This window comes from Triplophysa rosa, linkage group LG5, assembly GCF_024868665.1.
Source record: "Triplophysa rosa linkage group LG5, Trosa_1v2, whole genome shotgun sequence".
NCBI lineage: Eukaryota > Metazoa > Chordata > Actinopteri > Cypriniformes > Nemacheilidae > Triplophysa > Triplophysa rosa.
In genome coordinates, this window is record NC_079894.1 from 14,623,700 (window position 1) to 14,639,576 (window position 15,877).

A 15,877-nucleotide genomic window follows, 5' to 3' on the forward strand; every position below is an offset into this window, starting at 1 on the left:
ATTGTTCAAGTCAGATTCATAATATCCCAAAATAATATCCTTAAAAGTTATTGAGAACTCACTCTCAATATTCTCATTAAGAATTGAGCTTATATCTTTCCAAAATTTTCAGTATAATGGCATGACCAAAATAAATGATACACTGTTTCTTTGCCAACTTTACAAAATGAACATCTTGTATCAATATCACTTTTATATTTCAACAAGAAGTGCTTGACGGGGTAACATTTATTAATTATTTTGAATGATGCTTCCTTTACTTTATTAGTAAGAAAATATTTATGTTGCAAAGACCAAATCTTTTTCCAGTTCAAATTTTTGAAAAAACTATTCCAATAATAAATTACACGAGATGCGGAAACAATATCCTGAAGAAAAAGAGATCTTATTTTATAATTTTTAACCTTTTTTTCAGAAAAACATATTTTAGGTTTCTGATGGCTCAGGAAAAGAAGCATTTCTAAGTGGAGATTGATATTTGAATAACATGTTTATATCTGATGGTATCGCTCCCATAACTATAGCAAAGTCATTAGGGGAAACAGGTATGATATGTTAAAAGGAACTCAGACATTAATAAGCCTGTGTTGTTATACAACTGATTAACAAGAATCAATCCATTATGAAACCAATTATCAAAAAACAAAGTTTTGTGTTTATACAGGATATTTTGATTGTTCCAAATAAAAAAAAGATGGGGGGTGAAATTGTGTTTGTATATTAAAGTCCAGGCCAAAAGTACTTGTTGATGGAAATTTGAGAGTTTCACAGGAATCTTTGATATACTTGTAATTGCACATTAACAAAAAATGTATACCTCCAAAGTGTGAAAAAACATATTGTGGAAAAATATACCATATGGAATCTAGATTTTTCAAATATTTATTAAGCCAATTTATTTTGAAAGTATAATTTAAGGAGTTAAAGTATACTAAATTTTTATAAGAGTTTAACATAACCGTTTTTTTTCATATAATGGCACTTATTTTTCCAAACAAAATCCGTTAGAGCTCTGTCAATCAATTTACATGTGGGCTTGTCTACATAAAGAGATTGGGCTGCATAAGAAAGACGAGATAATCCCTCATCTTTTGTAAGAAGAACTCTTAAATTTTTTCTTTGTATTTGTAATAAACGGATTAAAATTTAACTTGCATCTATTTTCCTTCTGAGTTATTTTTATACCTAACGTTAGGTATGTAACAGTGCTTTTGACAGCAATGCCGCAAAGAAACACTACAGCTTTTAACAGGAAGTAATTTGCATTTATTAATATTAAGATTCAAACCCGAAGCTTTCGAGAATAAATGAAGAATATTTAATGCTACCTGGATTTGAGAAATGTCTTCTAAAACAGTGCAAGTTGATTTTTATTCACACGCATTGTGCCGTGCGATTGACGTCATTTGCACTCGTCTGGGAAACCGATATACTTCCGGTTAGTGTAAAACCGTTTAGTATTGCATTTGGGACGATACTACCCTTCTAAACTTCATACAGGTTGAGTGCATAGTGCATAGTTAAAGTGCATAGTGCATAGTATGTCATTATAGTGACACAGCTATTGTGTTTACTCTATAGTTCAGGGACAAGAACAAAATGAAAAAGTAAAATACTTAATAAAAAACATGATCTGCATATATAAACATCTTAACATGTAAACAATTGAGAAATCTACGTGAAAATAAATTCGTGTTAAAAATAGCCGTACACTATACTGAAACGTTCGTTTGGACTCATATCGCTTTAAATCCTGACGTGACGTCAGCTTACGCCACGAGAACTGTTGGATCCCAAACAGTAGTCCCACATCCGTTGCCTCAGCTCTGATTGATAATAATGGCGACGCGTTCATCTCTAGTTGCAGCCCAATGAAATGCCCAAACAGAGCGTTTTTCAGCTATTTTGACTTTTTTTTGCACATGCTTTAAGGTTACCTTTCACGATTAATCACATAACGCTTGGCGAATTGGAAATTTCGAGTCCCTGTTTGTGGAATTATTGGGAAAGCACTAACAAAGGTCTTCCGTGGATATGTGGCTGTTGTTTACCGACGCGTGTGTGTAACGTTATTTGTTTCATCCGTGAGGTAATGCGATTAATTTGACATACATGCATTTATCCAAGAATTGTCTGTAATTAAAGCAGAGACGCTGCACGGGGAGCTTTTGCAGAAGCTTGTAACTTAACGGAGAGCGGCTCGCGCAGCAGACATTATTGCTTCACGCGAAGTTGGACCATCTGTTGAGCGTCTCGAGCTATACTGCAAAGTTACAATGTTTTTTGTAATTTCTTAATAAAGAAGACTGGTATTTTCTTTGAAAAAAATAGAAGTGTTTTCGTTAACGTCTTGTGACGATTTACAACTTTAAGGAGGTTAGCTATAGCCCAATTAGCTAACTAACGTTAGCCTCCGCTAATAGACGGGCCGTTAGAGACCGAAATGTAACGTTTAGCATAATATAATGACACTTAAGTTAATTCTGTTAACTTGGTTTTGTAACGTTACGAGACGGTTTACTTGATAACGTCTGTCACCAACTCACTTGTTGTTGTGGCTCGACCTGGTCTTGCATTGTTTTTAATTGTTCTCTGTTAAAAGTCTGTCGTGTGGCGATTAAATCATTTTAAACAGGCCACCTTTTATGGCTTTATCGATACGTTATCCTTTCCTTGTCGGTCACTGACCCAGATGTAAGAAGGGGCGAGTTAATCAACTTCAAATACTTTATTTACAGAGCTGGCTAGAGGGCTAGCTAAATTCTTTTCTTTCGCGATACTTGCTCGTAAATGACCACCGGCAGGAATAACAGAGTCATGATGGAAGGAGTCGGCGCTCGAGTGATCCGCGGGCCAGACTGGAAGTGGGGTAAACAGGACGGAGGAGAGGGGCACGTCGGCACCGTGAGGAGCTTTGAGAGCCCGGAGGAGGTGGTTGTGGTGTGGGATAACGGCACGGCCGCCAATTACCGCTGCTCAGGAGCGTATGATGTGAGGATCTTGGACAGTGCACCCACAGGTGAGACTTACTTGATACGCCACCAAATTACCGAACATGTATTAGTCATACTTCGTGTGTGTGTACAGTATCGTCTATTCGGATTCATCAGTCTCCCAGACATTTTAGTCAACAAGTTTTTGTATTAAAATGATTGCATAAGCTAATGTTTCTTGTCTGTTGGAACTGGTCACAATTTCTTAAATGTTTTAAAATATTTTGTATAACCTTCACCAGTTCAAATATTTTAAATGGCTCTGCTGTGTGAAATTAATTTCTGTGTAATTATTGAAATAAGGTATGAACATTGCATGCATAAAATGCATTTTAATACCACAGGGCATGGCAACTTTTCAAAACTGTTTGATCTACATTTTTGTGTATATTTGAATGAACACAGCTTATTGACATTTACATAAAGACCATTCACTAATAGATATAAGAACAGTGTGGTGTTTATTTGGCCATTCAAGATTTAAATAAGTGAAGGAAACCACCAACTCTTATACACTCATTTACAACGTTACAGGAATCAAGCATGATGGCACCATGTGTGACACCTGTCGGCAGCAGCCCATCATTGGGATCCGATGGAAATGTGCAGAGTGCACCAACTATGACCTCTGCACTACCTGTTACCATGGTGACAAGCACCACTTGCGCCACAGGTTCTACCGCATCACCACCCCTGGTAGTGAGAGGTGAGTAGGGCTGTGTATCACCAACAACTTCACAATACGATATGCATCCCGATACAAGGCGACGATGCGATACGTATCCCGATACGGGTCCATTTTTATTACATTTATTATATGACAGATTTCGAGCAAAAAATTCTTGCAGAAAATTGCAATTCATAACTACTCATCAAAGCAAAGTAGTTCTGACAAATAAAGTAATTTTGAGAAGAGTATAAAGTTGCAGAAGATCAAGTCCTTATACAGCCCACCACCAGTGCAGGCTGTGTTGGATAGTCAACTGCGCGCCCAATCCAGGACAAGTTTACAAACACGCACAACGTGAGCGCATTACTACGAGTTGCTGTTTGCTGTGACGGATTTCTTGAGGACGAACGATTTGATTTTTGAGACGTTTAAAACGAAACTAACCACGGAGGAGTTCAGGAAACGTCATTTATCTATAATACTTGAGACAGCGCGGGATCATTTCAAATTCGTTCACAGCAAGAACGAACGACATGTGCTCTTGTTAAGTTTTATTTGATGTTACATTTACATGTGTTACGTGAACATGAGGAAAAGTTTCCTTAATACACAATAAAATCATTGTAAGAACGTAATAACACAAGACCTTTCATTTTGCTGTAATGTGTAACACTGTAAAGAATTAAATATATACTTTTTGAGAAGCACAATTTCTGTTGGTTCAAATGAATTCAGATTACAGTCTCTCTATTTAGCACCAATCAATAACAAAGCTTCTCTGTAGACTCTGCCTCTTTTTAAATAAGCAGAACCAAATCTGATCATCAAGTAACTTATTTGTCAGTGTCAGTAATACAGTTATTTTTGGGGAAAATGTGAATAATTGCATTGCAGGCTGATTTAAGGTGTGCCCCTTATTTGTTTGCTTGCGCTCCTAAAATTGAAAGTCAGGGACTACAGTGCTCCTAGTAAAAAAGTTAGTCTGGAGCCCTGACATTATTCCCTCTGTTCCTGAGGTAGCTTCTTTGGGCAGTTATAGAGGCATGCAGCATTTCCTTCAGTGATCTGCTATTGTTGCCAGGAAACAGCCACTCCTTCGCTGGCTGGAGTTAAGAGAGAATACAGAATATAGTATAATGTTGCATCACAGGTCAGTGTGTGGATCGATGTGGGAGACTTGTGTAAGCACAACTAAATGAAGAAATATGGATGCTTGTTTAGGTCTGCGTTGGACTGTGCTTGAGCTTAAAACATGATATTCAAGCTAGCTCACAGATCTTTATTTGGTTGCTGGGCTTTGGGAACGATATACCGTCTGTCATCTACCAGGTGTCTTTAATTGACCAAATGACCACATGTAACTATAGAGATCAGAGTTTAGAAACATATCTGAAATAGTCATAATATCAGAGTAGTCAAAATATAAAATGTAGGTCAGATTTGCAAAGAATCTGTCGGAGGATTTTGCTAACGTAAAACTGTTATGATGATCATAAAAAATGTGTTAATATTATTATTATCTTAAAGATTTTGGGGGCTATTCAGTATATATTATAGTATTTACAGTCTGCCAGCAGGATAGATGTTGGCTCTTTATAAAAAAAGATTGGCCTGAATAATAGTTTTATGCTAGCCTAGTAAACTTTTTACATGAAATACCAAGCTGCTATTTTGTGTCTAGAGTTGCCATCTATTCCCTTTACCGGCTTCAGTAATCTCTTTCATTGTCTCCATATGGTTAGGCTATTAAGAAGTCTCGCAGTTGTTAAGACGTCTCTTGTGGCAGCCATCCATAACTGCCCTCAACATGAGCTGAAAGAAACAATAGGTCAGCTCAACAGCTGGTCCCCTTTCAAATAAGCGTGACTCTATTTCCCCGGTGAGAATGATTCTTGCGGTACAGATGACAAAGACAGTGAAGAAGTCAGGCTTTGCTGTGATGTTGCTGGGTGTTTCCTTTGGCAGCTGCTGTTTTATATTTTGGTTTCCAGCTAATTCTATCTTTTCAAGCCCAAAGGTAGTACATTTGTCAGCTTTTAATGGACTCACAGAACTGTTTGTTTGTTGTCCCCCATTGTATGGATCACGTTTGTCTGGGCTGATGGTCTAGGAAGTCTTGCGTGATAGACATTGTAGTGTTTATATGTTGGCAACCTTGGTTGGCTCTTGTGTCAGAGTTTGGGGCTTTTTGTTCTCAAAGCTGTTTGTGAGATGTAGCATTGCAGGAAGTTATTCTCTGATAAACTGTTTTATCCACCTCAAACTTTATTAATGAGGTCATTGTTTTTTACTTTTCTCATTTATATAATACTACTTACTGTTCCAAAGCAGTAATTTCTCTGCTTCTGATTGCTTGATCTGTTTTTCACTGTGCCTCTAGTAATGTACTTGTATGTGTGTACACAGAGTTCTTCTGGAATCTCGTCGAAAGTCCAAGAAGATCACAGCCCGAGGCATCTTCGCAGGAGGACGGGTAGTTCGGGGAGTGGATTGGCAGTGGGAGGATCAGGATGGTGGGAATGGCAGAAGAGGGAAGGTAATTCCTCAACATGTTCAGCTTTGCTATTTAATTATTACATGAAAAGCGTTCCTCCATAAAGCTGCAGTGTGTAGTGCTCCATCATGTCCACTGGAGCAAAATGTGCAAATGCAAGTCGGTTTTACAAAGATCATTTTCACACACAAATCATCCCCCGTTAATACTTGCTGTCCTTAATATAAAATATGTTGTAAAGGTTGAATGTTACGCTTCATTCATTTCTAACTTCTGAGAGAAGTTGAATGCGCCAAAACAAATTTTGGGTATAAAAATGTGAATAAACACTATGTTTCAGTAAATGACAATACATGTTTTAGTTTTAAAGAAGTTTTTGACAGTTTCCAAAATTCTATTCCAATAGTAAGACTTTTTTTCACGAACTGAGCCTGATTTAAATTGTTAAAGGGATACTTCACCCAAAAATTAAAATTCTGTCATCATTTACAAACCTTCGAGTTGTTCTAAATCTGTATACATTTCTTTGTTATGAGCACACAGAGAAAGGTATTTGGAAGAATGCTTGTAACCAAACAGATCTTGAGTGCGTAAATGATGACAGAATTGAATTTTGGGTGAAGTATCCCCTTAATTGCAACTTTCTTTTAAAGAAGGCACATTTCTAGTTTCACAATCCATAATCTTTATTAAGATGTTTGGGATCCTTTGCTTGCTGAATGATCCTGAGTGTAGTTGTTACTGGTGTGTGGGATATTCAAAAACCAGCCCTCTGCCACTCCTACAGGTGCTTTATCGTCTCTGCATCCTTTACTCTTGCTCTTCTTTAACATCGTTCTCTCTTTCAGGTGACAGAGATCCAGGACTGGAGTGCTTCCAGCCCTCACAGTGCAGCCTACGTCCTCTGGGACAACGGTGCCAAGAACCTTTACAGAGTGGGATTCGAGGGCATGGTGAGCCACCCCCACCACTACGCACACAAAAGACTGCAGTTTGTTTGGCCTTTTGTGTAGCCACCCCCCCGCCTCAAAACACCACACACAGACTTTCTGTCCCGTGAAACAGACTTCTTTACAAAGAACCATGTGCAGGGCAGCCATTGTGAAGGGCAGCTGGATGAGCTATCTACATGATAAAAGACGTCTGTTCCCTCTCTCTGTTTTAACAAGAGGAGAATCATCATGTAGACCAAAGGCAAAGCGATCAGGGGGTGCGGCATGCAGAAAGTGTGCCTCGGCTGTGCATTCATTGGCTGAGAGACTTTCTGCGACGTCTGAATTTCAGCCAATCGTTATGTGGTTGGGCGGCTTTTGTCTGTTTTTGCAATACATCCGGAGGGTGTGCGCAGCCATCTGCCACTGGAATTATTAATTGGATCTGAAAAAAAGAGGATGAAATGCAGATGACTGAATCACAGAGATGACTATTTATGCTGTGTATGCTGTTTAGTTTTAGACTAAAAAGATGCATTACATTTTGTTGTTATGCGGCCAAAGCGTTTGTGAGCAAATTTCTCATAATTAACTGTCTTTTTCTTCTTTAGTCTGATCTAAAATGTGTGCAAGATGCCAAAGGAGGCACGTTTTACAGGGACCACTGTCCAGTATTGGGTAAGCAGTGACATTGTAATAGATTGTCAAAATGTATCAAGTCAGTAGCTTCACAATATGTTTCAGAGAGATATCAAAGTCGCATGGGTTGACCCTCATTCCTCAATTCCACCCTCATTCAGTGACTTCTATGAGATGCGTCCACTAGATGTCAGCACTAGATGGTGTAGAGAGACTGTTTTCAAACTTCAGTAGCATTCCTTTTTAAAAGCTCTTTTGAATCTGGTCCATAATTGACTTTTTGAAATCCCAGCCAATAACACAAGGCTTATTACAAGAATGCCAAACTTAAATGACATCTCAAAACTTTAGATGTATCGCAAAGCTGTAGTCTCAGTTTTTGGTAAATTGCCTTATATATTACTTGCCTTGATTCTGCACCATTTTTCACAGATTGTTTTCCTGAAGGTAATGGAAAAATATGCTGGTTCAGATCACAATTACCATGAAATGTCTCTAGTTGTTCTGTTAAAGAAATTCTGTTTGTCATCTCAACTTTGCCTCTACTGTAATTTTTCTAAAGGTGAGCAAAATGGCAACAGGAACCCAGGAGGTCTGCAGATTGGAGACTTGGTCAACATTGATCTGGATCTGGAGATCGTTCAGTCACTGCAGCATGGGCACGGAGGCTGGACAGATGGCATGTTTGAAACGCTCACCACCACAGGCACCGTTTGTGGCATCGATGAAGATCATGACATTGTCGTGCAGTACCCTAGTGGAAACAGGTCAGCCAGGCAGCACCTCTGCAAAGACAAATGACACGATATGTCATCGGCCAGATATATTATCATCACCTCATAAATTGGGAGTATGTTATTCGTTTTCATTAGTGGAATTATTAATAATAATAGCCATGTGAACATGAATAGCTTATAGTGGAGTACATATTACGAGATCAGGTAAATTGCATTTCATGCAAATGTATGAATGTAAGCAGTCTGCCAAGTTGTAAAGCTGAAGATGAATGAATAACAAAGTTATTGGCTTGGAAAAAAGGGAGTCGACTCTGAATCACGCAAAAGAGTCGTTCCCTAGTCCGATTCGTGGATTTACGTCACTACGTATAGTCACCGCCTACGTTTTGCTAGGACTCTTCACTCTTTTCCCCCAAACACTGTAGCTCGTCAGCCTCATTCGCGATAGACCAATCACAGCAGACTAGACCATCTGACCAATCAGATCAGAGTAGGCTGGCGGAAAGGAGGGGATTAGACGGATGATTCGCCGAAAGAAACATTTGAGAGTCAGTCAAGAAGTAAGGTATAAAAAACTGCCTATAATAACAAAACAATAGTGTTTTTACACCTTGTATGTACATAAACTTGTTGTTGTACACTACATAAACCAAAAAAAGCCTTAAAAATCAAGGAATATTTACTCTTTAAAACGCTATAGTTACTTATAGTAGATGATTCAGAAATGAAATGACCCCTTCACGATGTGACACTATGCATGGATCTTGAAATAATCTCCACAGTGTAAAGTGACATGTTACTTTACGTTTGTTATCCTAACATCAAAATGATTAATCGGAATTACCATTAATATTCATATAAATAAATGACATGAGGATTTAATCTTGTTTATTTCTCATTTAATCTGTCATTAATCTGTTTTTTTCAGTCTCCATTTGTCCTGTTATATTATTATTGATATTCATTGTCAATGTAACACAAACCTCTCAGGAAACAGCTGAACTTGTCACCCTATGATTTTACCTCTATGATCTAACGTGTAATATAACTCAACCTCGTGTATGCCCTAGGTGGACATTTAACCCGGCGGTACTCACCAAGGCAAACGTGGTGCGCAGTGGAGAGGTGGCTGCCGGTGCTGAGGGGGGCACCTCTCAGTTCATGGTGGGAGATCTGGTCCAGATCTGCTATGACATTGATCGTATCAAACTGCTCCAGAGAGGACATGGAGAGTGGGCTGAAGCTATGCTGCCAGTAAGCATCACCTGCTTTATCTGTAGTCATTACAGAGTGCTTATATTTTTATATAGTCTTTTAGATGCTTAGTATTTTCTTTTGGTAAGGGAGATAAATTCTAGTAAAACAAATCAGATCTTATAAAACAAGACTTATGTCAAAATCAAACTTGTCACTTGAATGAGCACCATAGCACCGTGTTCAAGCGCTAGCTGCTAGGATGCAACTGATATTTTTGTTAAAAAAATCCTCAAAAAAAAGAAAAATGTGATTTTTAAGAAATTTGACCCCAGTTTGTACTGAAAATGATATGCTAAAGAACATCGGTTTCAATTACAATACACAGGAGCCCTCTCCAGTGGTCATTATTCAGTAAAAGGACATTTACTCTTCCCAGACGTGTTAAATGTCTCTGTTTTGCCCACAAATAAAATGGCCAGTAAAAGCAGGCATTGATGAGAGCACATCATAATCTATAAAGACCCAGTGTGACTGGGTTTAATAGGGTGATGAGCATTAAATTGCAGCCATTGGCATCCCACTACCAATAGCACAGTTGTTTTATTTTATCTACGGGCTGTTTCAAGCAGCTCTGCCTTCCAGAGCACTGGAAAGCTACGACTGGCTTTGGCCCTGTGCATTGTTTATATTTCTTGGAACACCTCCCTTTTGTTTTCCTCAATGGACAAGTCTTAACAGAATTCCAATAGCTTCAGTTATGAGCAATAGAGATGAGAAATAGCCCTGCAGGCTTGGGAACCTTTGGGTATTCTCTCTTTAAATGAGCCAATCTCAATTTCAAAAGTCAGACCTTACGCTTATAGATTTTTCTCCCTGACCGCCACTTCTGTCTCTTATTCTGTGGTGCTTAGGATGGTGCTGTCAGAGGAACGTTGTACCTGTGCACCAGCACACAAACATACTTGTACACAAACCTCTATGCTAGTGTACCAGTTGTTGCATGATGAACTTGGAGAGAAACAACATAATAAATACAAGCTTGTATCTGCCCTTTTTTAGTTGTTGTGGCTTCCTTTAACTGCAGCTAAAGTGTGCTTTTCAAGGTGGTCATTCACAATTTTTCATACATATAGTGTGATATTACCGAACATATACTGCAAAAATAGTTTAGTGTCTAAACAGTTGGAGGTACATAGTAAAATGAGTCCCCATTTGAAGCTTGTGTATAATTGGATCACTGCTGAGATGCCTGTGTGTTTTTTGTGCAGACCCTTGGAAAGGTGGGTAGAGTGCAGCAGATCTACTCGGACAGTGACCTGAAAGTCGAGGTGTGTGGGACATCCTGGACGTACAATCCAGCTGCTGTCACTAAAGTGGCACCTTCTGGCTCTGCTGTTACCAATGGATCTGGAGGTATTACACATGCACAAGCATGTTAACACGCATGCTCAAGATGATATGACACGAACCGATTTGCCAGTGGGTTGAAATAAAACAATATTTTAAAGTGAAAATTGCATTTTAAAGTCAACCAAGCAATCTATATCTGTGAGTATTGCTGCATTGTGACTGACAAGTGTCCTTCTGTGACCACAGAGCGCCTTTCTCAACTCCTCAAGAAGCTCTTTGAGACTCAGGAGTCTGGAGACATCAATGAAGAGTTGGTGAAGGCCGCTGCTAATGGTGACCTGGCTAAAGTGGAGGACATTCTGAAGAGATCAGATGTAGATGTAAGAGCTCTTGCTGTATTTCTTGCCATTGCCATTGGTTACATCTAAGAGATTTTAACAGTTTAAATTCCAATCTTGGACAATATTCTACACATAATATTGTGACTAATTTGATACTGCTTTCAGCTACCAATAGCTTTTGAAACTGAGTGCAGTCTCAGCCCCATATAACATGTTACCATGTTTAAATCAATTTAGAGATTTTTCCCCCATTTATGCACATTTCCATGTGGGCCTTGAGAAGACCTTGTTTAACCAGATCAATTTAGAAAGAACTAGTTTATTAAGAGTTAAGAAACATATGTAGCCATCAGCACTTTGACTTTGGTTTTACTGTCATGCAGCCTGCAAGCCTTCAGACCCCAGAACTGCTTCTAATTTGTAACAAGTTTCCTTTGTACTGTAGCAGCTTTTTTTCTAGAGTCTCACATATCAGATCAAACGCACAATCAAAGAATGATGGCTGCTCTTATATGTATGAGATTTCCTTTGCTCTGTCTGAAACTCTTTGAAACTGAAACTGAACAGTTTGAGAAAGGTAGAGCTACCTTCCAGCAGCTGAGGCTGGGGTCACTAACATTCTCAAAGTATTGCTCAGATGCATGAAGGAACAAGGCAGCATCAGTTTACCTGGAACCTACTGTTTGTAAAACACTGACAAGTAACACTGTCTTTTTAGCAAATATTGATGTGATTATTTGAAGTTAATTTCATTAGTCATCGTGTCATGTAATTGAATCAATTTAATCGATTGACCATTCTAATTTGTATTTACACTTCATTTGGCAGACATTGCATTCACGGTTTATTTTCCCTGAGAGTCAGATTCATGATCTTGGCATCCCTAGTATCTTGCCCTACTGTTTGAGCTCTATAAATAAAAAAATAAATGAGAAAGAGAGAGAGAGTTTCCGAATGAAGGCGTCTTTACCGGTCGTCGGTAACTTTACTTCAGACGGAAGCGGGCTGTCTGACAGTAGCCCCGCCGCTCGCGACATCCTTTGACATCATACAGTGGTCGCGTGCACACAGTTCCCTGTACTAAACAACTTGTCAAAGTATGTTCTGTAATTCCGGCCACGAGTGCACCTTCTGAGAGACCAGTCAGCTTTTGTGGGCGGAGTTTGGAGGAGTGACGTGAACTGAAATGGTTGTCAGTCAGCATCAGTCAGAATTGCTTGCATTGGATGTTTCTTTTCTTTAAATCATTTTGCAGTGTAGCCTATAATAATCCAACAGTTTTAGTTTATTCATATTTTTAACGTATAGGCCTAATGTTGAATGACACTTTTTAATGAACTGTTTTGTTGTAGGGGTACAGCGTAACTTACATTACATTCTTTTAGCAGTCATATACAGTGAGGGAAATAAGTATTTGATCCCCTGCTGATTTTGTAAGTTTGCCTACTTACAAACAAATGAAGGGTCTATAATTTTTATGGTGGGTTTATTTTAACTGATAGACACAGAATATTAAAAAAAATCAGGGGAAAAAAATGTTATATAAAGGTTATAAATTGATTTGCATTTCAGTCAGTGAAATAAGTATTTGATCCCCAAGCAAAACATAACTTTGTACTTTGTGGAGAAACCCTTGTTGGCAAGCACAGAGGTCAGACATTTCTGATAGTTGGTCACCAGGTTTGCACATGTGTCCGGATACATTTAGTCCACTCCTCTGTCAATCTTTAAGGTTTCTTGGCTGTCGCTCAGCAAATTGGAGTTTTAGCCTCCTTCACAGAGGTTCTATAGGACTAGGGTCTAGAGACTGGCTAGGACATTTAATGTGCTTCTCCTTAAGCCACTATTTGGTTGTCTTGGCAATATGTTTTGCGTCTTTGTCATGTTAAAGGCTCATCCATGACCCATCTTCAGTGACCTAGTTAAGGGGAGGAGGTTCTCGTCCAAGATTTTACGGTACATGGGCCCGTCCCTCAGCCCCTCAATGCGGTGAAGTCATCCTGTATACCTGTAGCAGAGAAAAAGCCCTAAAGCAGAATGTTTCCAACACTGTGCTTCTCTGTAGACATGATGTTCTTGGGCTCATAGTCAGCATTTCTCTCCCTCCAAACACAGGAGTCCATTTTGGTCTCACAGCAGTGCCAGCACTTTCGCCAAAGCCTTTTCTGAATCATTTTTATGTTCATTGTCAAACTTAAGACGAGCCAGGCGGGCCTTCTTGGGCAGGAGGACCTTGCGGGTGCTTCAGGATTTCAGTCTACTGTGGCATAGCGTGTTACCAATGTGTTACCAATGTTTTGCTTGCTAACTGTGTTCCCAACTGTCTTGAAATCATTAACAGGCTTCTTCCGTGTAGTTCTGGGCTGATCTTTAACATTTCTCATGATCATCTTTACCCCATTGGGGAAATATTGCAGGGAGCTCCAGAACAAGGGCATTTGATAGTTATTTTGTATATCTTCTATTTCCAAATAATCACACCAACAGTTGTCTCCTTCTCACCAAGCTTCTGTCTGTAGCCTATTCAAGGTTTGTGCAGGTCTCCAATCTTGTCGCTGACATCCTTTAAAACCTATTTGGTCTGGACCATGGTGTTGGAGAGGTTGAACTGGAAGATACAGATTCTGTTGGCAGGCATCTTTTATATACATAACAAGCTGATTTAGGAGTACTTTCTTAAAGTGACAGGACTAATCTGTGGTCCATATAGGCACATAACCAATCTGTGGAGCCAGAATTCTTGCTAGTTGGTTGGGGATCAAATACTTATTTCACTGACTGAAATGCAAATCAATTTATAACCTTTATATAACATTTTTTTCCCCTGATTTTTTTTAATATTCTGTGTCTATCAGTTAAAATAAACCCACCATAAAAATTATAGACCCTTCATTTGTTTGTAAGTAGGCAAACTTACAAAATCAGCAGGGGATCAAATACTTATTTCCCTCACTGTATAGGCCTAATATAGGCTATTCATGAAGGGAGAGGGCTCAATTTTTTTGTTTTAATTGACTTTTTTTGCTCAATTTTATTTGAAGTTATATTGTATTTTATTGAAAAGCGAGACAAATTATAAAAAGCACATTTTGACCATAGTGAAAAAAATGTCTAATTAAATAGGAGAAATGCAAAAAAAACGTGTTCGGCCTTCGGCCAAGTGTTTCATTTTTATTCGGCTTCGGCCAAGAATTTTCATTTCGGTGCATCCCTATGAAATATCACTGTAATCCAATTATATATTATGTTTTCTAAGGGGTACCAACAAATGTGTCCAGGCCATTTAAGAATATCTTTGTAGAATAAGCAATAATTCATCTCTTTCCACAGCTTCTTTGCTGTATTCTATGACATACCAAAGGCATGCAAGTATACATGATACAATAGCTTTTAATTTCATCACTCTTCAGGAGGAATGAAGCATTATTTCAATGAGCTGTAAGGGTACCAACAAATTTGATCACGTCTGTATGTGTGGAAGACAAAGATATTTGGACAAAAAAAAAACATTCTTCTGTAGTTCATAGAAGGAAATCCTAAAGCTTAGGATTTCTTTTTGATGCTTTCAAAATGCTTTTATAAGTTTTGCCTCTCCAGTGTTGGTGCCAGGGCTGGCCCTGTGCCCTGACGCTCCTCACTGAAGTAATTGCTTAAAGCAGAGAGTGAGGAAGCGTAGTCAGACTGGCTTGGATGACCAGCCAAATGATATGCTAGGCAGGACAAGGCATGTCCTGCAAATACTCCAGCATTAATATTCATGTCCTTACACACCGATGAACTTACCGCAATGCTGCAGATCATACACAGATGCTCATGCATACTTGCGCATTCCCGATCACACACGCTTTTAAAAATGACACCATTGCAAAAGCACAATCAGATGCAGTGAGCCATGTATTTTGTTTCCAGGTGAACGGGCAGTGTGCAGGACACACTGCAATGCAGGCTGCCAGCCAGAATGGCCATGTGGATGTCCTCAGACTGCTGCTGAAACATAATGTAGACCTGGAGGCTGAGGTATGACCTGCATCTCCTTTCATCTTGGATCAATATTGTCTGCTTCTTTTTAAGTTTATTGCACTTAGAGCCAGAGAACCTGTAAGATTCTGTCAGTTGTCTCCGTCTGAAGTTCTTACTATATGTAAACCTCGTGAAGCTGGTTAACCAGCATATAGAAGTTCAGTTCTACGGCTGCCGGCAAGGTGACGATTGGATTAAAGTGGCCGTAACAGTTTCTGCATATCTCATGTTAATCTTGAGTATTTACAGAATAGGATTGCACCCTTCAAATATCCGTAGAGTCTTTAGTTTGATCACATTTATAAAAGACAGATACAGCTGTATGATTATTTCCGAAAACATACGACGTGTGCGAGGGGAGGGCGGACCCATTGCCAACAAAACACAGACCAGTGTTTCCCACAGGATTTTGAGAGACTGTGGCGCTGATGACGTCACACTCTAATTAGCATATTTGTGACATCATCACGTCGTGACTCGTAGTTTTGACACTTGAAATCTGTT

General features: G+C 39.0%; 1 protein-coding gene across 4 annotated transcripts in view; it reads left to right on the top strand.

Annotated features, from left to right (window-relative positions):
* Positions 1–1,802: 1,802 nt before the first annotated feature.
* mib1 (MIB E3 ubiquitin protein ligase 1) overlaps positions 1,803–15,877 on the top strand; it is a 50,591-nt gene continuing 36,516 nt past the window's right edge. For all 4 annotated transcript variants that reach the window (XM_057333833.1, XM_057333835.1, XM_057333834.1 and 1 more), the window contains exons 1-10: positions 1,803–3,019; positions 3,528–3,699; positions 6,070–6,199; positions 7,006–7,110; positions 7,701–7,767; positions 8,291–8,495; positions 9,536–9,719; positions 10,931–11,075; positions 11,259–11,392; positions 15,263–15,370. In XM_057333833.1, the coding sequence (XP_057189816.1) occupies positions 2,791–3,019; positions 3,528–3,699; positions 6,070–6,199; positions 7,006–7,110; positions 7,701–7,767; positions 8,291–8,495; positions 9,536–9,719; positions 10,931–11,075; positions 11,259–11,392; positions 15,263–15,370 (1,479 nt within the window). In that variant the 5' untranslated portion in view covers positions 1,803–2,790. The remainder of the gene's footprint in view (positions 3,020–3,527; positions 3,700–6,069; positions 6,200–7,005; positions 7,111–7,700; positions 7,768–8,290; positions 8,496–9,535; positions 9,720–10,930; positions 11,076–11,258; positions 11,393–15,262; positions 15,371–15,877) is intronic.